This window comes from Macrobrachium rosenbergii, chromosome 37 (genome assembly GCF_040412425.1).
Source record: "Macrobrachium rosenbergii isolate ZJJX-2024 chromosome 37, ASM4041242v1, whole genome shotgun sequence".
Classification (NCBI taxonomy): Eukaryota; Metazoa; Arthropoda; class Malacostraca; order Decapoda; family Palaemonidae; genus Macrobrachium; species Macrobrachium rosenbergii.
Window position 1 is genome coordinate 1,352,977 of NC_089777.1, and position 24,233 is coordinate 1,377,209.

At 38.1% G+C, this 24,233-nt stretch overlaps 1 protein-coding gene across 4 annotated transcripts in view; it reads right to left on the minus strand.

The window, feature by feature from the left end:
- The window catches only part of Alg3 (Alg3, alpha-1,3- mannosyltransferase), a 314,859-nt gene that overhangs the window by 235,940 nt on the left and 54,686 nt on the right, over nt 1–24,233 (minus strand). For 2 of the 4 annotated variants that reach the window (XM_067081280.1, XM_067081279.1), the window contains exon 2: nt 5,533–5,732. The exons of 1 other annotated variant lie outside the window; for it this stretch is intronic. In XM_067081280.1, coding sequence (XP_066937381.1) covers nt 5,533–5,725 — 193 coding nt within the window. In that variant the 5' untranslated portion in view covers nt 5,726–5,732. Of the gene's footprint in view, nt 1–5,532; nt 5,750–24,233 lie in introns of all 4 variants that reach the window. One more of the 4 variants, XM_067081281.1, reaches the window with a different exon arrangement.

Sequence of the window (24,233 nt, forward strand, 5' to 3'; positions counted from 1 at the left end):
CCACCATCAACTGTTAACAAACTTGTCTAAAAGTTAAACAGTTGTTCCAGCTCGCATTCACAAGCTTAAATCCTATGTAAAAGAACGAAAGTTTTTATTTATGTAGGAACAAATACTATACATGCCTAGGAATTCACAGCATGAAAAGATTACCTTACTTTGTTACTGTCTGAAAAAATATTTTTCCATGTTTACGCAAACGTGTTTGTGGGGTGGATTTACAAATGTTTCAAAACTGACGGGATAAAATACCTTGAAGAAAAGGGGCTGCTGTTCAAGATACTCCTCATAATAATACTCTGACCATCGTCACTTTGAGGTTCTGACAAGGATGTATTAGTGATTTTCATGTCTACTGAAACCATGAATCCATATTGGAAGCAATTACGGACTAGGGCAGTCAGTGACTACATGGGGTCCCTCTACAGTGATGCAGAAATCAATAAGATCTTGAATACAGCAAATTGGTGGGGGAAGCAACACTAACATAATTGTGGATGGCAATGAGGAGCATATACAAGATCACAAAGAAACGCTAACCAAAGAGAAATTCAAGGATTTACTGAACACCTCTACACAGGAAAATGAGGAAGAGGAATGAGCAGAGCCATTGATTTGGACACTTAAGGGGAGCGTTTGACGAAAAAATCGAAAAATCTAAATTTTCTGAGATATTTTATATATGGCATCATACATATCCTGACTATCTTCTCAGAAAGTTTTATTAAAAAATTCGCCATAGTTTAGGAGTTATAAACAAAAACAGTAACCCTATCATAGACAAAATTACATTTTTCGTATAATGTAATGATAATGTCAGTATATCGGTAGTAATTTCCTTTTAGCTATGAAATAATAATATCTAAATGCGTTATATGGCAACCCTGTGGACATAGTACGCATCAGCGAAAGCCAGGAATCCGCAGGGCAGGCAGTGACGTCAGACAGTCAGTCAGTAGCAGCTCAGAGCTTGACTAAGTAAGACGTCGCTGCCCAACCTGAGCCGTGTTTTGACACTCGCTTCATCTAGCTTCATTTAGCGAAGTTATATTACTTTGCAAGTCTATTGTTATATATTTTGGCTTTTCAAATATGTCATAAAAACATCAAACTGTGTAACAGCAAGCAAATAAATACACAGAGAAGCAAAAAATATTGTATATCTCAAAACTAAAGTTATCGACATTCAAACTGCATCTCCTCCATAACGAATGCACCGATCTCAATGAAACAAAAAGCAAACGAAAGCTAAATAAATTGTCTACAAACAAATAGAGAGTTTTTTTTCATTTTGTCCCTCAAAAATTTTTGGGGAATTTTTTTCCAAAAAACCAATCGAAGTTTTTTCAAAAAACGAAAAATATTCATAAAAAAAAAAAAAATTTTTAAAAACGCTCCCTTACTTTGTTCTAATATATAATATCTGTCTACCACGTAAATTTGATCTCTTAGTTTGCAGACGTTATGGAGAGATGCATTTTGAAAAATTTTTGGGGGTGGGGTTACCAGCTAATGGGGCGGAAGACGAAAATTATGGTTACAGTCCTTTGCCCTATACAAAAATAAACCCAGGCACAAAATTTGAAACTGATTCATTAAAAAACACGGGAGTTATTAGCGAAAAACGATTTTATCAAACGCTCCTCATATCGTTATAAAACTTTGAAGGCCGATATCTCAAAAACTAAAGTTATCGACATTCAAACTGCATCTCCTCCATAATGAATGCACCGATCTCAATGAAACAAAAAGCAAATGAAAGCTAAATAAATTGTCTACAAACAGAGAGAGTTTTTTTCATTTTGTCCCTTGAAAATTTTTGGGAATTTTTTTCCAAAAAATCAATCGAAGTTTTTTCAAAAAACGAAAAATATTCATAAAAAAAAAAAAAAAAAATTGAAAAAAACGCTCTCTTACTTTGTTCTAATATATAATATCTGTCTACCACGTAAATTTGAGCTCTTAGTTTGCAGAAGTTATGGAGGAGATGCATTTTGAAAAATTTTTGGGGGGGTGGGGTTACCAGCTAATGGGGGGCGGAAGACGAAAATTATGGTTACAGTCCTTTGCCCTATACAAAAATAAACCCAGGCACAAAATTTGAAACTGATTCATTAAAAAACACGGGAGTTATTAGCGAAAAACGATTTTATCAAACGCTCCCCTTAAAAGCTTCTTCAAAACTACTTCAACATGCGTAAGCGTTAAGACCTGACTCTTGAGTAAGAGCCCTAAATGGAACAAGGCATGCTTATTACCCTACATAACATCAAGCCTAATGATGAGAATAAGAACAAAAAACTTCCCCATACAAATATCAGAAAAAAAATCTGAACTGTGAAGCTTCAATCATCAATGCTCAACTATGCAAATACCTTATACGTAAGTACAATGAGTTTTGTCATTTTATATGATGGATCCAAACCTGTGACTTTTGAGTCATGCTAAATCCTGAAACCAAACCAAGTACGCTCAGGATCAACTGTATATACATTTCCTAGTTGTTTCAGTTTACTATGCATTTTCCATCAGGGCAGAAAGATGTATCAAGCCTGCAGGCTACCACCTGAATAAATGAAGCCAACAATGGTAATTCTATTAAGACAACAACAGACTCTATGCCATGGCAAAGTCATTCATGGAAAAACCAATGGAATAACACATATTGTAAAGAATGAAGGTTGTGGTGGCAGCAAGGTTACACACCACGAGTGAACTCATCTATGGCCACCACAATAGCACTGTGTAATTATCAAACTGCTCGAGCATATGACAGGCGGCAAGTGTGCAGGTATACTACATTAACAAAACAAACGCCATGCCTCACCAATTATAAATCAAAGTGCCCTAGGGACAGTCAACAACAATACAAAACATACAAGATATTTGTAGTGAACCTACAAAGAGTACAAATACTGTAAATAAAATTTGAAAACCACTGAATATCAAAACAAACACTGATGCTTTCACATCACAAAACAGCCAATACAGCAGTGACATTTATGGCATTTTGAATAGGAGGATTCCTTCTGCAAATGATGTTTACTCCCCAAAGAAGAAGCCTCAAAACTTCTTTTATTTATATTCTATTCTCACACCACTCTCAGCAGTATGTAAAATCCAAGGTTTGTACTTTTCCTGGACACTTACTTCATGTTCCTCAAAACTTGAAAGTTGTTGGAGGCAAAGTTAACCCTTAAACGTCGAGCCTTTATTTACGAAAGTGTCTGCCGTATGCCGGTGGCGTTCGGGAGTTAGCGCCGAAGTGGAAAAAAGTTTTCTTCAAAAAATCACAGCACGCTTAGTTTTTAAGATTAAGAGTTCATTTTTGGCACCTTTTTTTCTCATTGCCTGAAGTTTAGTATGCAACCATCAGAAATGAAAAAAATATCATTATCATATATAAATATTGAAATATAATGACAGCGCGAAAAAAATTTTCATATCGAATTGTATACAAATCACGCTGTGAGCAAAACGGTTAAAGCTAATGAGTTTTTTTTTCTTTGTATTGTACCCTAAATTGCGATGATTTTGGTATATAACAAATTGTAAAACAATCAAAGCAACACAGAGAAAATATTATCACAAAATGATGCATGAATTAAATATGGACGTAAAAAAAGTTTTTTCAAAAATTCACCATAAATCGAAATATTGTGCTAGAGACTTCCCGTTTTTTGCAAAATGAAGGTAATTGATTGAATATTACTAGAAGAAGAAGAAGTAAGTGTTTTAGCTTACAATTGCAGTTTTCGACCATTTCGGTCAAGTTAAAGTTGAACGAAGTTCGAATTTTTTTATTTATCGTGATTTATATGAAAATATTTCAGAACTGATAAAAGCTACAACCATGAGTTATTTTTTGTTGTATCCTACATGAAAGTGCACACATTTTCATATATAAAACTTTATGTAACGACTAATATAAAACGGTGTAAACATTATGACAAAGTGACGAAAGAATTTCCGAGATGTTTGGCAGAGTTACCGTGCGGACGTAAGGAAAAAGTTTTTTTTAAAAATTCACCATAAATTGAAATATTGTGCTAGAAACTTCCAATTTATTGCAAAATGAAGGTGAATGATTGAATATTACTAGAATGTAAGAGTTTTAGCTTACAATTGCGTTTTTCGACCATTTCGGTCGAGTCAAAGTTGACCGAAGGTTGTAATTTTGGCACATCGTGATTTATTTGAAAATATTTCAAAACTGATAGAAGCTACAACCATGAGTTATTTTTTGTTGTATTCTACATGAAATTGCGCACATTTTCATATATAAAACTTTATGTAACGACTAATATAAAATGGTGCAAACATTACGACAAAGTGACGAAAGAATTTCTGAGATGTTTGGCAGAGTTACCGCGCGTGGACGTAAGGAAAAAGTTTTTTTTTTCAAAAATTCACCATAAATCGAAATATTGTGCTAGCGACTTCCAATTTGTTGAAAAATGAAGGTAAATGATTGAATATTACTAGAATGTAAGAGTTTAAGCTTACAATTGCGTTTTGCGACCATTTTGGTCGAGTCAAAGTTGACCGAAGGTTGAAATTTTGGCAGTTATCGTGATTTATATGAAAATATTTCAAAATTGATAGAAGCTACAACCATGAGTTATTTTTTGTTGTATTCTACATGAAATTGCGCACATTTTCATATATAAAACTTTATGTAACGACTAAAATAAAACGGTGCAAACATTACGACAAAGTGACGCAAGAATTTCTGAGATGTTCAGCCGAGTTACCGCGTGGACGTAAGGAAAAAGTTTTTTTTAAAAATTCACCATAAATCGAAATATTGTGCTAGAGGCTTCCAATTTGTTGCAAAATGAAGGTAAATGATTGAATATTACTAGAATGTAAGAGTTTTAGCTTACAATTGCGTTTTTCGACCATTCGGTCGAGTCAAAGTTGACCAAAGGTTGAAATTTTTTGTAGTCGACGTACGGTACGTCCACTCGTCACCCGACAGACAATTTTAGTGGACTTACGATACGTCCAGTCGGCGTTTAAGGGTTAACACAATGTCACAGATCTGTTGTAGAAATTCAGCAGGTTCACTGGATTTCAATAACAACCCAAGCTGGCTAGTATTTACAGTTCTCATGACAATCTTTAATATCACTGAACAAATTCATTTTGAGTTTATCTTATACAGTATACACAGTTGATTATACTCTACACTAAAATATACTTTAAATAGTAGTGTTATTTTAATATAAAACTTAATTCTTTATAGACAGGTTCATTCCTATTTTGAATTTTCTTCATGTGTGACAGAAACAACTTGTTAACTTGACTTTTTCTCTATGAATCAAATACTATTAACATTAAAAAATGTTTCCTGAGAAAATGTATCCTATTGCAAAACCTATCCATCCAGTGAACCAATTAGTGTCAAGTTAGTTTTTTACAGTTCATATTACTGTATATTTTTATTGTGACCTGCTGCACAAAATACTAGCAAATCCATGTGTTGCACAGTCTGTGATGGTAAGTTACATTTCTGTGATAGTAACTTACATTTAACTCTTTGTATGATGAAAATGTTGATCACTATCTCTGCTAGCAAGAAACCAACAGCTGATATCCATAAGTATTTAGGGGCAAAAAGAAGATCCTTCATCATATCCTTGTCAACATTTTTGATGGCATTTAAAACTTTGACCAAGGAAAATGGAGATTTCTTCCTCTGAGGCTTCTCTGTTGGGGCCATTGCAATTCTGAAATGACATGAGAGCTACCTAAAAGTTAGGAATGGCACACTTGGTGACTGACATAACAGCCAAAACCTTATACAACATATCACTACAAATTCCTGAATATACATGTCCATACTGTATGGACATGAAGAAAAAAAGGCAAAAACATGGAAAATAAATGCTAAAATTCAAACTTTAAGAACTCTTTCATGGCTTAATATGTACTCATGCCAGCCTTACCTTAAAATCAGAAAAAAGCATGTGACTAACAAGTCTTTCTACAGTACAATGGACATCCGCTTTATCGTGGTTCACCATTCGCAGCTTCAGTTAGCCACATATTTTTCCGTGGTACATAAATCCAAGTAAATCGTGGAAAATTCACTAATTCACAGATTTTTTCCTAGAGCAATATTCACTAATTACTGTATTTTCATGTTTTGTGACTAAATACATTTTTATGATAAAAAAATTATTTACTCATTTTCAAATATTAATATTAATGTAAACACAGCAAAATACTGTATCAATAAAATGTACTTTTTTTTTTAAAGTAAAAACCCTCAAAATCACAAAACAGCTGTTTTCTGATTTGTTTTACTGATGTATACAAACCTCAGTTCACTCTCTCTCTCTCTCTCTCAGTACTGTAAATATCCTTTAATGAAATATGAATTATTGTAAGAAAAACATAAAAATATGAAACTAAAACTCCAAGAGGTTCATGACGTATACGAATGAGTTTGTGCATATGTATGTACAGGTTACAATGATTTACTAATTTTCAATTACAGTATTAATATTAACCCTTAAACGCCGAGCCTCTATTTACAAAAACGTCTCCTGTATGCCGGCGGCGTTCGGGAGTTAGCGCCGAAGTGGAAAAAGTTTTTTTCAAAAAATCACAGCACGCTTAGTTTTTAAGATTAAGAGTTCATTTTTGGCTCCTTTTTTTGTCACTGCCTGAAGTTTAGTATGCAACCATCAGAAATGAAAAAAAATATCATTATCAATATATAAATATTGAAATATATGACAGCGTAAAAAAGATTTTTCATATATAATTTTATACAAATCGCGCTGTGAGCAAAACGGTTAAAGCTAACGGATTATTTTTTTTTCTTTGTATTGTACACTAAATTGCAATGATTTTGGTATATAACAAATTGTAAAACAATCAAAGCAACACAGAGAAAATATTATCACAATATGATGCATGAATCTGTAACGCGCGGACGTAAAAAAATGTTTTTTTCAAAAATTCACCATAAATCGAAATATTGTGCTAGAGACTTTCCGTTTGTTGAAAAATGAAGCTAATTGATTGAATATTACTAGACTGTAAGTGTTTTAGCTTACAATTGCAGTTTTCGACCATTTCGGTCGAGTTAAAGTTGACCGAAGGTCGAATTTTTTCTATTTATCGTAATTTATATAAAAATATTTCAAAACTGATAAAAGCTACAACCATGAGTTATTTTCTGTTGTATTCTGCATGAAATTGCGCACATTTTCATATATAAAAGTTTATGTAACGACTAATATAAAACGGTGCAAACATTACGACAACGTGACGAAAGAATTTTTAAGATGCTCGGCCGAGTTACCGCGCGGACGTAAGGAAAATGTTTTTTTCAAAAATTCACCATAAATCGAAATATTGTGCTAGAGACTTCCAATTTATTGCAAAATAAAGGTAAATGATTGAATATTATTAGAATGTATGAGTTTTAGCTTACAATTGCGTTTTTCGACCATTTCGGTCGAGTTAAAGTTGACTGAAGGTTGAAATTTTGGCAGTTATCGTGATTTATGTGAAAATATTTCAAAACTGATAAAAGCTACAACCATGAATTATTTTCTGTTGTATTCTACATGAAATTGCACACATTTTCATATATAAAAGTTTCTATAATGACTAATGTAAAACGATACAAACATTACGACAACGTGACGAAAGAATTTCCGAGATGTTCGGCAGTGTTACAGCGCGCAGACGTAAGGAAAAAGTTTTTTTTTTCAGAAATTCACCATAAATCGAAATATTGTGCTAGAGACTTCCAGTTTATTGCAAAATGAAGGTACATGGTTGAGTATTACTAGAATGTAAGTTTCAGCTTATAATTGCGTTTTTTTACCATTTTGGTCGAGTTAAAGTTGACCGAAGGTTGAAATTTTGGCAGTTATCGTTATTTATATGAAAATATTTCAAAACTGATAAAAGCTACAACCATGAGTTATTTTCTGTCGTATTCTACATGAAATTGCACACATTTCCATATATAAAACTTTATGTAACGACTAATATAAAACAGTGCAAACATTACGACAACGTGTGAAAAGAATTTCTGGCGTGGACGTAAGGAAAAAGTTTTTCAAAAAATTCATCATAAATCGAAATATTGTGCTAGAGACTTCAAATTTGTTGCAAAATGAAGGTAAATGATTGAATATCACTAGAATGTAAGAGTTTTAGCTTACAATTGCGTTTTTTTACCATTTCGGTCGAGTTAAAGTTGACCGACAGTTGAAATTTTGGCAGTTATCGAGACTTATATGAAAATATTTCTTCATGTGCGCACATTTTCATATATAAAACTTTACGTAACGGCTAATATAAAACGGTGCAAAAATTACGACAAAATGACGAAAGAATTTCTGAAATTTTTGGCCGAGTTACTGCGCGGACGTAAGGAAAAAGTTTTTTTTCAAAAATTCACCATAAATCGAAATATTGTGCTAGAGACTTCCAATTTGTTGCAAAATGAAGGTAAATGATTGAATATTACTAGAATGTAAGAATTTTAGCTTATAATTGTGTTTTTCGACCATTTCGGTCGAGTCAAAGTTGACAGAAGGTTGAAATTTTTTGTAGTCGACGTACGGTACGTCCACTTGGCACCCAACAGACAATTTTAGTTGACGTACGGTACGTCCTCTTGGCACCCACCAGACAATTTTAGTCGACGTATGATACGTCCAGTAGGCGTTTAAGTGTTAATGTAAACATAGCAAAGTATATAAATAAAATATTATTTCACTTACAGAATCCATTTATACTATATCATTATACTGATCTATTATCATTGTACTATGTACAGTATAAATAAAACTGATCGTCCCAACATTTGTAATGTTTATGCTCTCAGAATCAGCTGATTGAGCCTACTACTGAAAGAATTATGGAAATAATTTCTTAGTTGTTAAAAGAAACAAATGTATTAATGGAATTATTTTCATTGTTGTACATAAAAGTAAAACAGGTATACAAAGGTAAACTAACATACTTTATGTTAGAGTAAAATCCCTAAAATCACAAAACAGCTGTTTCCTAATTCGTTTTACCAATGTAAGCATACCTAAGTTAACAACCCCTCTCTCTCTCTCTCTCAGTATTGTACATATACTTTAATGAAATATGAATTATTGTATCTTAAACATAAAAATATGAAACTAAAACTTCAAGAAGTTCATGATGCATACGAATAAGTGAGTGCATATGTCTGTACATTACAAATTTTTTGCTTTGCTTGATTTACTGCACTGTTTTTATTACAAGTTTAGTTGATTCTCAGTATGATTAACATGCAACAGTACACACAAGAATATTTATCACTGCTGACTGCATTTATAATTTGGTATTTTTTTTAATGCATATCTAAATACATATTTAGGTACAGTACCTAACTCTACTTCTGAATTCCCAATGTTTCCCCTATCTACACTGTGAAAACAGGATGGCTTGAATACTGTATGAGAGAAAATGGGGAAACTTGGTTAGTTTTCACACGTAGCTGTAAGCCATATATTACGAATTTAGATAGAAATATGAACGTTGTTTTGAATAGCTGATTCATCAGTCTTACTTATGCATCTGATGTGTACTTAGCAGTTTGTTCACCCAGAGACCAAGCGGAAATTCTTTCACATATTTAATTCAGATTCATCATCTCGCAAATATTCACCTCGTATGAACAGTATCACAAGACTTGATCAGGGCACGGAGACAGTCTTTCTCTGTATGATCGGAAGTTTTGGTTGTCAAGTGCTAAGGCATTCCGATCTAGTTTTGAGCAAACCGACCCATACTGTATTGTGTGTAACAGAATCTTTCGATGTGACATCATGGACCTTTTCCTCCCAGGTGTAGTTCCTCATTGGTGGGTGGGTACCATTCTCAGCTAGCACTCTGCTGGCCTCGCGTTTGATTCTCCGACTGGCCATTGAAGAATTAGAGGAATTTATTTTTGGTGATAGAAATTCATTTCTCACTATAATGTGGTTCGGATTCCACAATAAGCTGTAGGTCTGTTGCTAGGTAACAAACTGGTTCTTAGCCACATAAAATAAATCTAATCCTTCAGGCCAGCCCTAGGAGAGCTGTTAATCAGCTCAGTGGTCTGATTAAACTAAGGTATACTTTTTCCTCCCAGGCATGGTATGGGGAACATGCGTGCGTTAGTTTGTTACAGCACTTTCTACTGGAAAGAAAATGATGTAATACAGGATCCGGTTTTTTGGAGCTTGTCTAGAGATGAAAATCAGCAACTTTTGTTGTAGATATGCCCCAATAACCGAAAATTGGCGATTTTTGGCGCGTCAGCACCAATTAGTGCCGAAAATCACTGAAAAAGTGCTAAAAATTGGTTATCGCCGGTTTTTGCTTATCGTCACGCCATCGGAATGGAACCCCACCCCCCACGCCTGATAACCGGGGACTGCCTGTATTGGGCACTCTGGCATGAACTTCACTAGCGCTCATTTGAGCTGTTAAACCTAACTTTTTGGAGATGGATTCTCCTGTTTGATGAAAGTGAGTACCGAACTCTTAAGAACTATTCATTTTTTGTACACTGTGTCTCAACAGGTTCGAGTCAGATTATGTTTCCTTTTTGCTATCTAATTTTATGTCTTTTGTGACCATTTATTTTTTGTGTGATTCTTTTTTATTACCAGTTAACTCATGTCATTTCAATGAACTTTTTTGTTTATAAGAGATGTTCCTTCTTCCACAGTGACACATCTGTGAACTCATGTCAATGGACATAATGCTTTGGGTTATTGAGCACTTAACCCTTAAGGGACGGCATAATTTATCAATGTGCAGCACCCCAGACCAGGGAAACTTTGAGGTCTGCAAAATAAAAAAAAAAATCACATCAATGGAAAGAGAATGTCACGTACATTCACACTGTATAAATAAAAAAAATTCTAAAAAATTTCCACACCTTCCACGAGAAGTTGAAAATGACTATTTACAACCCCTTGTGGGGCCTCATTTACAAGACAATCATAAATTTTACCATCTTATATATGTTTTTTCTAATAAATAAGTTTTTTGGATTTTGTCAAATTATTATTACTGCTCACACAATATCAAAACAGATAAGAAATAAAAGCAGTAACAAATTTTTTGCATATTTGTTGTAAAATATTCACATAAATTTATGAGAAGGAAGATTCAGTAACTTTTTTTTACTTTTACATGCTTTTTCTAATATTTCTTTGCAATTTTCTTTGTAAAATTACATTTACAACCGACATACTATCGTAAAAGACAAAAACAGAAAACAACAGCAACCCCTTTGTATATTTAAAAGCAAATTTACAAAAAGACTCATGTGAGAATGAGAGATGTAGCACCTTCCCCCTTGAAGTCACAAGCATTACTAATACTGGCCTAACTCTCATGTCCGTATAAAAGTTGTCATTAGTGAATTTATAGCATACAGAAGTATTGGCACTTACAGTATTACATAATAGTGGTGCGTAATTCTGCTTCACACTGAAGCTCAATCCGTCCACCTCCCCAAACCTGTTTTACTTCACACTGAAGCTCAATCTGTCCACTAAGGGTTAATGAGAAGTAATGATCATGTGGTTGAAGGAGGCTAAGACTTTTAAAGACTATACTTTATGTCATAATCTTATACTGTTTAAAATGACGTACTGTAGTTAGTGATGGTGGTTGGGAAGGAATTTTGACTTACGTTTTCTGTTTGGTTCCCATTTTCTATTTGATTTCCCATTTCATATTTTTTATTTAAATTTCTATTCTATATTTGCTTATTTTATTTTGAAGCTAGGGTTTGTTACCCATTTCTTTTCATTACCAGTATCATGTTAAATTTGACAATTAATTCTATTTTTGTAAGACTATTCTTGAGAGAGAGAGAGAGAGAGAGAGAGAGAGAGAGAGAGAGAGAGAGAGAGAGAGAGAGAGAGAGAGAGAGAGAGAGGACATGTCCCTTTTTCAGATGAGAGAGAGTGGACATGTCCCTTTTTCAGATGAGTAAAAAGAGGTATTTCTTTTAGAATATGTAATCCAGATATTATTAAGGGTAATGTTGCAAGATGACTTTGAAATGATACTGAAGTGTTTTAGAATGAGAGTTTAAGGTATATTCAGTGTAGGATGATAGTTCCAGGTATATTTGGTGTTTGAACTATTAAAATAGGCAGTAATTAATATTTTTTTATGGGGTACTGACATCGCGGATTTCAGCTTATCGTGGGTGGTTGCGGTCCCTAACCCCCGTGAATAACCGGGGTTGACTGTATACTATACAAAATTGTAATATTACAGCCTACAGAGTATTGTACTAAGATGTAAAATGACATTTTTATAATAAAATAAAGTTTTATACTTACTTATCAAATAATTACATAGCTATAGTTTCTACTTTATGCGGCAGCTCAAAATTCGAAATTCGCGATAGCGCTCTTTTGTTTTAGGTGTAGGTATGTTGCCCGCCCACTATCGGGGAAGAATAGGTACAACTTAGCTAAGGAGCTCAATTCGTTTATGCTCTATGTCCATGAGAGGGGAGGAGGGCGGGCTCCGATCATGTAATTATTTGGTAAGTATATATAAAACTATTTTATTATAAAAATGTCATTTTTATATAAGTAACTTACCAAATAATTACATAGCTGAATCCCACATTGAGTGGAGGTGGGATGAATGGACATATACTACCCAAAAAACTACTTGATATGGGGGGTAATTTGGGATAGCAAATTAGCTAGCATCTTGGAATACTTGTTGTAACCTTACCTGGTGAGCGAGCAACAGCAGACGGGTACTGCCTCTGGTTGTGGCTCCTCTCGACCTGTAGCGGTGTGGCGGTAGAGCCAAGAGTCACCTCTACTGAGTGGGTGCTTTGCAACATAGGAGGTCAGTCGCAGGTTGCCAAAGCTAATAAATCCAATGGGTCACATAATGATATGTGGATTGCCCTGGCCCTGGGCACAGTACAATAGAATAACAAAGATCAGATAAAATTAACCTACACCACACGACATTTTAGCCAAAACCATAAAAAACCAACTGATGACACTCAACATTCAGTGTCCACCAAACTCCACAAGAAGTACGACTGCCCTTATTCAAGGAGAGTGGATAGAGGAAAAGGGAAGGCGTTCCTCCTATCCTTCATCCCCCAATACCATGGCAGCTGCGAAGAACGGACCTAAAGTACTGCATTTTTCGTACACTGTCTCAACGTCCCGTAAATAAAACATGACAAACACTGACTTGCACCTCCAAAATGTTGTTTGTAAAATCGAAGAGAGAGACAGGTTACATTTAAAAGCCAAAGACGTTGCCACAGCTCTTATTTCATGAGCCTTTACTTAGCACAAGGATAGTACAGTAATTCATCTTGAACTCCCGAATGTGCTTCTGAAATCACGGATCTTAAAAAGAATGATAGTGCATTCTTGGACAAAGGACAGCTGGGGTTTTTAATGGAACACCAAAGATTAGGGGCCGATCCTCTAAGGTTTTTGGTTCTCTTGAGGTATACTCTTAGAGCTCTTACTGGGCAGAGGACATTCTCTTGATCGTCTGGGCCTAGTACTTCTGAGAAGCTCTTGATAGAAAAGGAGCGAGGCCAAGGGTTAGCCGGATCCTCGTTTTTGGCCAAAAAATCTAAAATTAGCGAGTATACTGCATTACCTTGTGAGAAGCCTATCCTTTTATCAATGGCATGAAGCTCGCTGGCTCTCTTGGCTGTAGCGAGTGCCACCAAAAATAATGTCTTCTTCATAAGATTCCGAAGAGGCGACGACTCCATCGGTTCAAAAAGTGGTCCTGAAAGCCAGTTGAAGACCACGTCCAAGTTCCATGCGACTCCTAAGGGTTTAGCTTGCTTACTAGTGTTGAAATGCTTGATTAGGTCACTGATGTCTTGGTTTGAAGACAGGTATAATCCTCTATGTTTGAATACTGAACTCAACATTGCTCTGTAACCCTTGATGGTAGATGTTGAGAGTCCTTTCGATGTCCTGAAATATAGAAGAAAATCTGCAATTTGGGTTACAGACGTTTGAGAAGAGGAAATTCTTCGCTCTTGGCACCGCTTCCTAAAAACTGCCCACTTGGATTGGTAAACTGCAGAGGAAGATTGTCGCCTGCACTTAGAAATAGCCTCTGCAGCCTTTCTTGAAAATCCTTTCGCTCTGACAAGCTCCCTGACAGTCTGAAGCCTGTCAGAGCGAGAGTGGATAATCCTTGATGGTGTCGGAGGAAGTGCGGCTGTCTGAGATTTCTCCTCTGAGGAAGCAGCCTTGGAAAGTCTGTCAAAAGGTTCAGAAGATCGGGGAACCATTCTTTGTGTGGCCAAAAGGGAGCGACTAATGTCAATGACACGTTGTCCTGTGAATTGAACTTCCTCAACACTTCCCTCACCCTGCTGAATGGAGGGAAGGCGTAGAGGTCGAGGTTCGACCAGTCCTGTAACATGGCATCTGCTGCCCATGCTTGTGGGTCCGGAGCTGGGGAGCAATACAAAGGAAGACGATTGTTCCTTGACGTCGCGAACAGGTCTATCAACGGCTTTCCCCAAAGCTTCCACAGGTCGGTGCATACCTGTAGATTGAGTGTCCATTCCGGTGGTAGGACCTGTTTTCCCCGACTTAATTCGTCCGCAAGGACGTTCATCTTGCTGTGAATGAAGAGAATCACTACTTGGGTCTTGTTGCTCTTTGCCCAAAGAAGAAAATCCTTTGTCGCTTCGTAGTGCGTAAAAGAATGAGTCCCTCCTTGATTCTTGATATACGCTAGGGCGGTCATGCTGTCCGAATGAACCACTACTGTCTTGTGGCAGGTTAGTGTTGTAAAGTGTTGCAGTGCCAGGTGAATTGCTTTTAGTTCCTTCACATTGATGTGGAGGTTTCTTTCGGAAGGGGACCATGTTCCTGACACTTCCATGTTGTTGAGAAGGGCTCCCCAACCTAGATTCGAAGCGTCGGAGAATAACACTAGGTCGGGGTTCGTTGGAGCCAGAGACTTTCCTGTCGAGAATCTGTCTTCTGCTAGCCACCATCTGAGGCCCTCTTTTATCTGGGGAGTGATGCTGAAACTGAATGAGTCCGGGAACAACTTCCTTTTCCAATTGGCTTTGAGGTAAAATTGTAGAGTTCTTGTATGAAGCCTGTCTAATGGAACGAACTTCCCGATGGAAGAGAGTGTTCCTAGAAGACTCATCCATGCGTTGGCTGAGCAGGAGTTGCGAGTTATGAAGTCCTGGACTTTCTTGTGGCAAGAAATTATCCTTTGTTGGGATGGAAAAGCCTGAAAACTCTGAGTCTATCACTATTCCCAAATATAGAATAGACTGAGTTGGGACTAACTGTGACTTCTTGAAGTTTATCAAAAGTCCTAGTTCATGGACGAGACAAAGAGTTATCTGTAGGTCCTCCATGCACTGAGAATTCGAGGGGGAGCATAGGAGCCAATCGTCCAGGTACAGAGAAATGTTTATTCCCAAAAGATGTAGCCATTTCGTAAGGGGAGCGAGTACCAGAGTAAAAACTTGAGGGGCCGTGGATAGTCCGAAGCAGAGTGCCCAAAACTGGAAGACTCTGTCCTGGAACACGAATCTTAGATACTTCCTGGAGTCCGGATGAATTGGAATATGGAAGTACACATCTTGCATGTCGATCGTAACCATCCAGTCTCCCCGATGGATGGCCAACAAAACCGACTGATTCGTTTCCATTTTGAATTTCGTTGTTTGAACCAAGCAGTTCGGGCACTGATGTCCAGGACAGGTCTCCATCCTCCCGATGACTTGGGGACCACAAAGAGGCGATTGTAAAATCCCCTTGAGTTTACATTTTCGACTATCTCCACGGCTCTCTTTTCCAGGAGAGCTGATACTTCCCGAGATAGGGCTGAAAACTTCTCTGAGTCTACTGAGTAGGCTGCTAAGTTGACAGGAGAGGTTACTAAGTGAGGTTTTCCCCTGAAGGGGATTGTATATCCTTCTCGTAATACCTTCAGCACCCATGGTTCTGCATTTTCTTCTCCCATACTGGCCAGAAATGGGAAAGTCTTGCTCCCACTGGGACACAGAGGACCGGAGTCTAATTTTCTAGGGTTAGATTTGTTGAAGGGTTTCCTAGATGGTCTGGAGGTTTGGAGGTTGGTTCTAGGTCGGGGATTGATGCGGCCCCTACCTCCTCGAAAGGGATGTTGCTGCAGGGGTGACGACATCCTAGGAGTTGCAGTTGAAGTGGCTCTTGCAGGAAACTTCGTTCTTTTGGTGGATTGAGTGATGAGGTCTTGAGGTGATTTCTTTTGTAAATTGACTGAAATCCGATCTAGAGTGTCTTGTGGGAACAGATTATCCTTGTCTAGGGGTGCAAACAGAAGTGAAGAACGTTCTGATGGGGAGACCCCTTTTGCCGTAAACGAGCACCACAAATCTCACTTCTTAAGGACTCCCGTGAGAAGACGGTAGCTAGTTCTACTGCTCCATCTCTTACAGCTCTATCCAGCAAGACCCCAGTTCTCCCAGCCAGTCCAAAGCGAAGTTTTCTTGCAGGGACACGCAGTCTTCTATTTTCTTAGCTAGAGCTCCTACCGTCCAATCTAGAAAACTAAAACTCTCAAAGACTTTGAATATATCTTTGAGAAGATGGTCCAACTCCGAGGCTGTGAAAAGAATTCTGGCCGAAGCGAAAGCTGAACGATGAGAAGTATCTATGATAATGGAGAAGTCTCCCTGAGAGGAGGCAGAAACTCCTAAGGATGGAGCTTCTCCAGTTGCATAAGACAGGTACTTCTGCCTTATTAAGCGAGAAGGAGGTGCACAAACGACTGCCTTCCCGACTTTCCTCTTCTCTGCTAGCCAGGCATCCATGCGGCCGAAAGCTTTCTTCGATGACGAAGACAACACCATACGCGGAAGTCTGGCGGTACCTGGTGGTTGTCGCATGCTCAGGTAGGCTGAACCCGGAGATAATGGAACAACTGGGGAGAAGGACGACGGGTAGCAGACCAGGAAAAATCTGAGTAGAGCCGAGTAATGAGAGGTGGGTTGTTCTTCTTCTGCAGGCTCCTCAGCAGACAAAACGGGCGATCCTGGGGGTTCCACGGTGTCCTGTATCGCTGGAGTAGGTTTTTCAAGAAGGCTCAAAACTTTGTCAAGCCAGAGTTGAAACAGCGCCAAAGAAGGGTCTTGAGAGGCCGACGGAAATTCTTGTTGCGGGGTCGCGAAAACATTAGAAGTTGGGTGGAAGGGAGAGGCACCCCCATCGACTGGGCACACGGACAATAGGCGCCCACTTGTTGTTGAAGCAGACGCTGACTCCTTGGAAGCAACTGCATTGTCCGCGGACGTTTGGCGCGCCGAGGATGGGCGCTCTGTGATCTGACGTTCCCGTTCCGAGTGATCAAACACGGGTTCTTCTGACTTGGAAACTGTGTGCTCCCTGAACAGGTAAGGCGAGAGCTGCGTGTGCAGGTGATGGGCGCTCGGACCTTGGGCGCTCTGAAGGCAAAAGCAAGGATGCTGAACGATCTGTGAGTTGTCGCTTATGTACTTTACTGACGAGCACTGGGCACTTTCTTGCACGTGAAAGGGAGCGAGAATCTCTTGTTGGCAAATCCCAGAAACTGCAAGAAGGGAGAGGGCTACGTTCTCTCTCTACTGCGCTTTTTTTAGACGGGGGTAATCTGAATCCATTGAAGCGCCTGGCCTTTTCAGTGGCCTACATACATGTGCAAAACAGTCACTGCGTTTCTTTGATGTGGGAGAGTCTGAATCACTTGAAGAAAGGGTATGGGTATCCAATCTAATACCTTTCCAACGGTATTCTTCTGCAGCCTGGGATTGGTGGACAACAGGCTCAGATGAGGCGACGACTGCTCGTGGGCAAACCCCACCGACCTCCCTTGGACTGCCAGTTTGCTTCCTCCCATGTTTGCAAGGGGAGTTTAGCAGGGACCTTGGTCTAGGAGCATCGGTGGGACGAACAGCCACCCCCTCCACTGACACATCACTTGACACAACACTATTAAATTTGTCCATTAGGACCTTCACAGAGTTCCCAATTTGGGAAACAGTTTTCACAAGTAAATTAAATTTTTTATCTACCCGTGCTTCTAAGCTGGCAATGGCACTGGGTTCAGCAGAATGAGAGTTAGGTACAGAAGTGACAGGAAAAGCTGGAGGACTGGAAATGGGAGAAAAAGCTGTCACAGGCATTGAAGGGATAGGCAAAACATCAATACCATCCCTTAAAGAATGGCCTACACTAGCAGAAGCCTTTGCTTCGGCCCTAGCTGTATTTTCTAATTCGGTCATGTTTCAATTTGTCTAAATGAGTCTGTAACGTCTTCCATTTACTCTTTTCCCAGTCCTTACATTCGTCACAATTCAATTCAGGCGAACAAATTTGTTCCCTACAAGTACAACAAATGGTATGTGTGTCATATTTTACCGACATAAGTCTAGTTTTGCAGCCTTTGCTGCAGTACCTAATGCTGGATAAACTAGAGTCTGACATAATGGTAAAAAATCTAAATGAATACGTCACAATCGAAGTATCCAAAATTCTAGCTAGGCTAGATAGCTGCACTACCAAAATCAAAGAGTACTTCACCAAAGACGATCGCTGACCATCCGGTGAAAGCGAAAACGAGAGCTGCTAATAACTGTTGTTCAGTCATTAACCTGCAGAAACGAATTGAGTTCCTTAGCTAAGTTGTACCTATTCTTCCCCGATAGTGGGCGGGGCAACATACCTACACCTAAAGCAAAAGAGCGCTACCACGAATTTCGAATTTTGAGCTGCTGTGTTAAGTAGAAACTATGTAATTATTATAGCTATGTAATTATTTGGTAAGTTACTTATATAAAAATGGGAATTACAGTAAACCCGCCGAATTCACAGGGGATGCGTTCCAAACTCTCCCCCCTCCCGGCGAATAGTTAAAATCCAAAATCTGTGAATACTTTGAACACCCCCCTCTACAAATGCTTATAACTGCCTATCTTGAAATTCAAATACCAAATGTATACTTAAAGTATTATACTACATTAAATATGCCTTAAATCATTATCCTGTTACTGTATTATTCTTTGAAATTATATTAATATCATTTCAAAGTCATCTTGAATATTGGTACCCTTAAAAATATATACATATGTACTTCTAACCATTCCAGCCAAATCAGAAAGAGAGAGTGAGTTACCACTATGACAAATTCAGCCAGCCTTATACTGGCAGAGAGAGAGAGAGAGAGAGAGAGAGAGAGAGAGAGAGAGAGAGAGAGAGAGAGAGAGAGAGAGAGAGATTATCTCTTTAATCTCTTGAGGACTGTTAATCCATTTCTCTTTACAAAATTTATGTTATTTTTTCCTGAGAGAGAGAGAGAGAGAGAGAGAGAGAGAGAGAGAGAGAGAGAGAGAGAGAGAGAGAGATTTATCCCTTTAATCACTTGAGAGAACATTAATCCATTTCTCTTTATAAGGCTTCTATGTTATCTTTTCAGAGAGAGAGAGAGAGAGAGAGAGAGAGAGAGAGAGAGAGAGAGAGAGAGAGAGAGAGAGAGAGATTTATCCCTTTAATCACTTGAGGAACATTAATCCATTTCTCTTTATAAGGCTTCTATGTTATCTTTTCCAGAGAGAGAGAGAGAGAGAGAGAGAGAGAGAGAGAGAGAGAGAGAGAGAGAGAGAGAGAGAGAGGAGAGGCTGAACTAAGTATCTATTTGTCTATCTATTTATTTCTCACATTCTAACCTTTGGTGAGAGAGAGAGAAAGGAAGAAAAAAAGATAAATTGATTTGATCATGTTGTGGCAACATCTAGAGTAATTTGACATATCTGACAGGTTCACCCTCCCCAGCGAGCGAAGACTCAGGAAAAAAGACGTGGGGTGAAATTTGTTTATTTAAATTTTTTCATTTACTTACTATATAAATGCATAAATGTTGTAATTACAGTATATTATTATTATTTGAAAACTAGTACCTATTATTCAGTAAATCATTTATTTATCATACAAAACAAATAAACATACCATTAAAATTCTCTCACCTCAGTAGAGAGAGAGAGAGAGAGAGAGAGAGAGAGAGAGAGAGAGAGAGAGAGAGAGAGAAACAATACATATTATTTAATCTTATTACATATTATCTAATCTTAAAGTATTATATTATTATTATTTAATCATATTCTTAATAATACTTGAAAATTAGTAAATCATTATTTTATCATAAAAAATGTATTTAGTCATGAAAATAACATGAAAATATGCTAATTAGTGAATATTTCTCAACGCAAAAGTCTGCAAATTGCAGAATTTTTCGCAAATATTTTATAGATATGTTCCACAGAAAATCCTGTGAATCGGTGAGTACGCGAATCGTGAGAACGTGAATACGGGGGCTGACTTCATTATCATATAATTAATTTTCTAAAATTAAGGGAAGGCTTTGGTATGATTGCACATACAGTAATACTAATGTAAAATATAAAATTTTAAAACTACTGTAATTTCTATTTTTCCTAACGTACAGACATGACATTTTCATAATAAAATCACGTTTCATATATACTTACAAGTAATTACATGACTAATGTATCTCCTGTGCGTATCAACTTTTTGAATTTAGCGGTAGTGTTTCTTTTTTGTTTTCACCCACTATCAGGGAACACAGGAACAACCTGGCAGCCATTACTCAATTTGTTTGTGCCCTCATGTCCATGAGAGGGGAGGAGGGTGGGCTCTGATTCTGTAATTACTTATATGAAAATGACATTTTCTTAATTTTATTATGAAAAATGTCATTTTCATATAAGTAACTTACTAAGTAATTACATAGCTGAATCCCACATTGAAAGGAGGTGGGATATATGGACATATTCTACTCCAAAACATTAAGGCATGATAATGACTTTGACATAGAAAACTCTGCCAGCGTTGAATGCAATGTTTTTTGTTTCCTTAACTGGTAAGAGAGCTACGACAGGTGAGTACTGCCTCTGGTTGGTGCTCATCTTAACCCGTAGTGGTGTGACCATTGAGCAGTGGTGTGCCTCTGCTTAAGTGAGAGCTTTGTAGTGGAGGATATGCCTCATGGCCAGCAAAGCATACAATAAGGTGCCCTTGCCCTGGGCACAGTACAGGCAGTCCCCGGTTATGGACCTGCACTTCTGGTAGGTCAACTGGATAATAGAGGAAAAGGACATGTTATGTCCAAATGCCAATGAAGCAGACACTGCTCTGATGTCATGCACTCTAACTTTAAAATTTGGTAAAATGTCCTCCTGTGATGGAAATATGAAAAGTGGGTTTGTGTGATTGAACTTTTTGTTTTCCTGTTGTGTTTGTTGTGTGTGTATATGTTGTTTATGAATGTGTTGTTTGTGTGAGTATTAACTGCTATTTTTTCTTTTTTACTTGCAGTTTGCTGAAGTGGGTTAGCGTAGAGTGAGGAGCTCCCCTTCACCTTACCTGGTAAGACGAAAGAAATCAAAGAAAGACAATTAGAAGAGTAGTTGCAAATAGAGGAAGGGATAAAGCAGGGAAGTGATAAGGAACATAGGGAGAGAATGCGAAGCTGCCATATTGCAGAAATAAAAACATTTGGTTAGGCTGTCCTTCTCCCTGTTCCTCCATATACGATGCTAAATCCCAAAAGGTGCTGATCTTGACACACTTGCAGCAAAGAAAGTTCAACAGCAGTTGGAAAGGAACAAAACTAGGTGTTGATCTCTCCAATAGGAAGAAGGATATCGACAAAATAATATGTACTGGCTGATGTTGAGCAAGCTAACTCCCAATCAGAAGAAGGAGTCCCAGAGACCATAGTCGGGGTTCTTTTGATAGTTGTGGGAGGATTGTAGATTAAGATTTAGGAATCAAGGAAGTGTTAAGGTTAAGCTAACTCCCAATCTGAAGGAGAAGTCTCAGAGACCATAGTTGGGGAACACTATAGTATTAAGATTTATTGACAGCACGGCTTAATTAGGCTGAGGTTCTTTTGATAGTTGGGGGGAGGAACGTGACACTTTTATAATAAAATAAGATTTCACATATATTTACCAAGTAATTACATAGCTATTAGTTTCTACTTTAATGGAAACTTTAGAATTGAAATTCGTGGTAGCGCTCTTTTGTTTTGGTGCAGGGAAGTGCCCCGACCACTTCCGGGGGAGTATAGGTACAACATAGCTGAAGAGCTCAGTTCGTTTATGCTCTATGTCCATGTGCGGAGAGGCAGGATGGGTTCCGATCATGTAATTACTTGGTAAGTATATATAAAACTTTATTTTAAAATAAAAATATAATATTTATATATGCAACTTACTAAGTAATTACACAGCTGAATCCCTCATCGACAGGGGGTGGGAAGTATAGGCGTGTACTACTCAAAAATTCATTTATAAATGGAAATGCATTTGAAACAGATAAAAAATCACAATTTTTGAAAGTAAATTGTATTTTTTCCTAACTATACAAACCTGCTGTCCACATTAGGAATTACTTAGGTGAAGCTGGCCACGGCCATTAAACTCTTGAAAAAAGGTGGTTACGCAGTAACTACCGTCAAGTAGGCAGGAATACCCGCATGCCCTGATGTAAACATTCCAGTTTGCCTTTTGGTCCAGGTTCAGATTGAGGGGTGGCAGGAGGCAGGCATAATATGTAATGTAAAGGACCTCAGGTTTGTTTAGTTAGGAAAAATACAATTTACTTTAAAAAAAATTGTGATATGTTCCGACACGATATACAGTGAACCTCCTGATTCACGGGGAATGCGTACCGCAACCCCCAGCAAATAGCTAAAATCCATGAATACTTAAAACCCCTCTAAAAACACTTAGAACTGCCTATTTTGATAGTTTAAACAAAAGAAAAACCCTGTAAAAATGCTTATATCTGAGTATTTTAATAGTTTTATCACAAAAAGTGCATTTATTCATGAAAATTATAAGAAATTACAGCAATTAGTGAATATTTCTCAGTGAAAAATACCGCAAATGAGCGAATTTTCCGCGAATAATGGGTAATGGGTAGATATGTTCCACAGAGAAACCCCCGAATGCGTGAATCCGTGAATCGTGAGAATGCGAATACAGGGGGTTTTCTGTACAAACCACCAGTCATTTACATTAGGAAGACTCACTGGTTGGAGGGAGGAATCTGAGTGAGTCTCTTGAACTGACTGGAGTTCTGCACACCTGGGCTATTCTTCCTGGTCTAAAGAACGAGGAGGAGTACTGTGCCTCTGACATATTGATCGGAGTGTAGGAACTGCAAGATCAAACGTCAGATACTGGACCTTTTCACGAGTGAGGAAACGTAACTCATACGAAATAGGCTGGGAAGAATCTAGAGTTGGAGGCAGTAAGGAAAACCCGAGATTGGGTTTCCCTTATTACCAGTCTCTCCTTCCTCCCCTTGCTAGAGGAAGGAGCAGAATTGCTTCTAAGATTCTAGAAGAAAAATAAAAATGGGTGCTCAACGTGTAGTCTTACCACATCAGACGCCAGATCCAGCAAGTATTGGTTCGAGTCCTATTTTCATCCCGAAGGAGGAGAAGTAGGAGGACAGGGAAGGAGGAGGAAGAGAGGCCAGTCACTCTTGGTATCTGTCTCACTTCCAGAACCAACACCTTAGGCGAGATGCTACTAGTCCTCTTGAAGGAGCTGGGTAAGAAAACACAACTTGTTGAGCAGCCACCACAGGGCCAACGAAAAAAGGTTCCAAGGTCCTGTGGGCAAGACCACAGTAAGACAAGAATGTGGTCTATGAGACCACGTCTTACTTCCGGACCGACAAAAACTTCTGTAATGCGAGGGATGGACCAAGCCATTGACTTCGTGAGCTCTCAGGTGGAAAGTACCGTTATCGTTGTCGCCAGCTGGCGAGTACCTCCTTCGATCGCTTCACAAAGCCAGGAGAAAGATGTATCCAAGACTCTTCTTCCTTGGGAGAGACAGTACTAGTGAAAATGTCAGTGACATCCTGGTTAGGAATGTCGAGCCTTTTCGGAAAGTACCACAGCTCCCTAATAAGACAAAGTAACAACTGATCTGGATCATTGATACAAAGTCCAAGGAGGAGGGGAAACGGGACTCAAACCCAACAATAGATGTCGATGGATTCAGAGTCCACCTATGACATCCGAGAAGGAGTCGAGGTATTGATCCCCTTCACCTGTTCTTCCATCTTCTACGCCAAGGCTGGAGTGAGATGAGAGATGGTCCTATGAGGGCACAT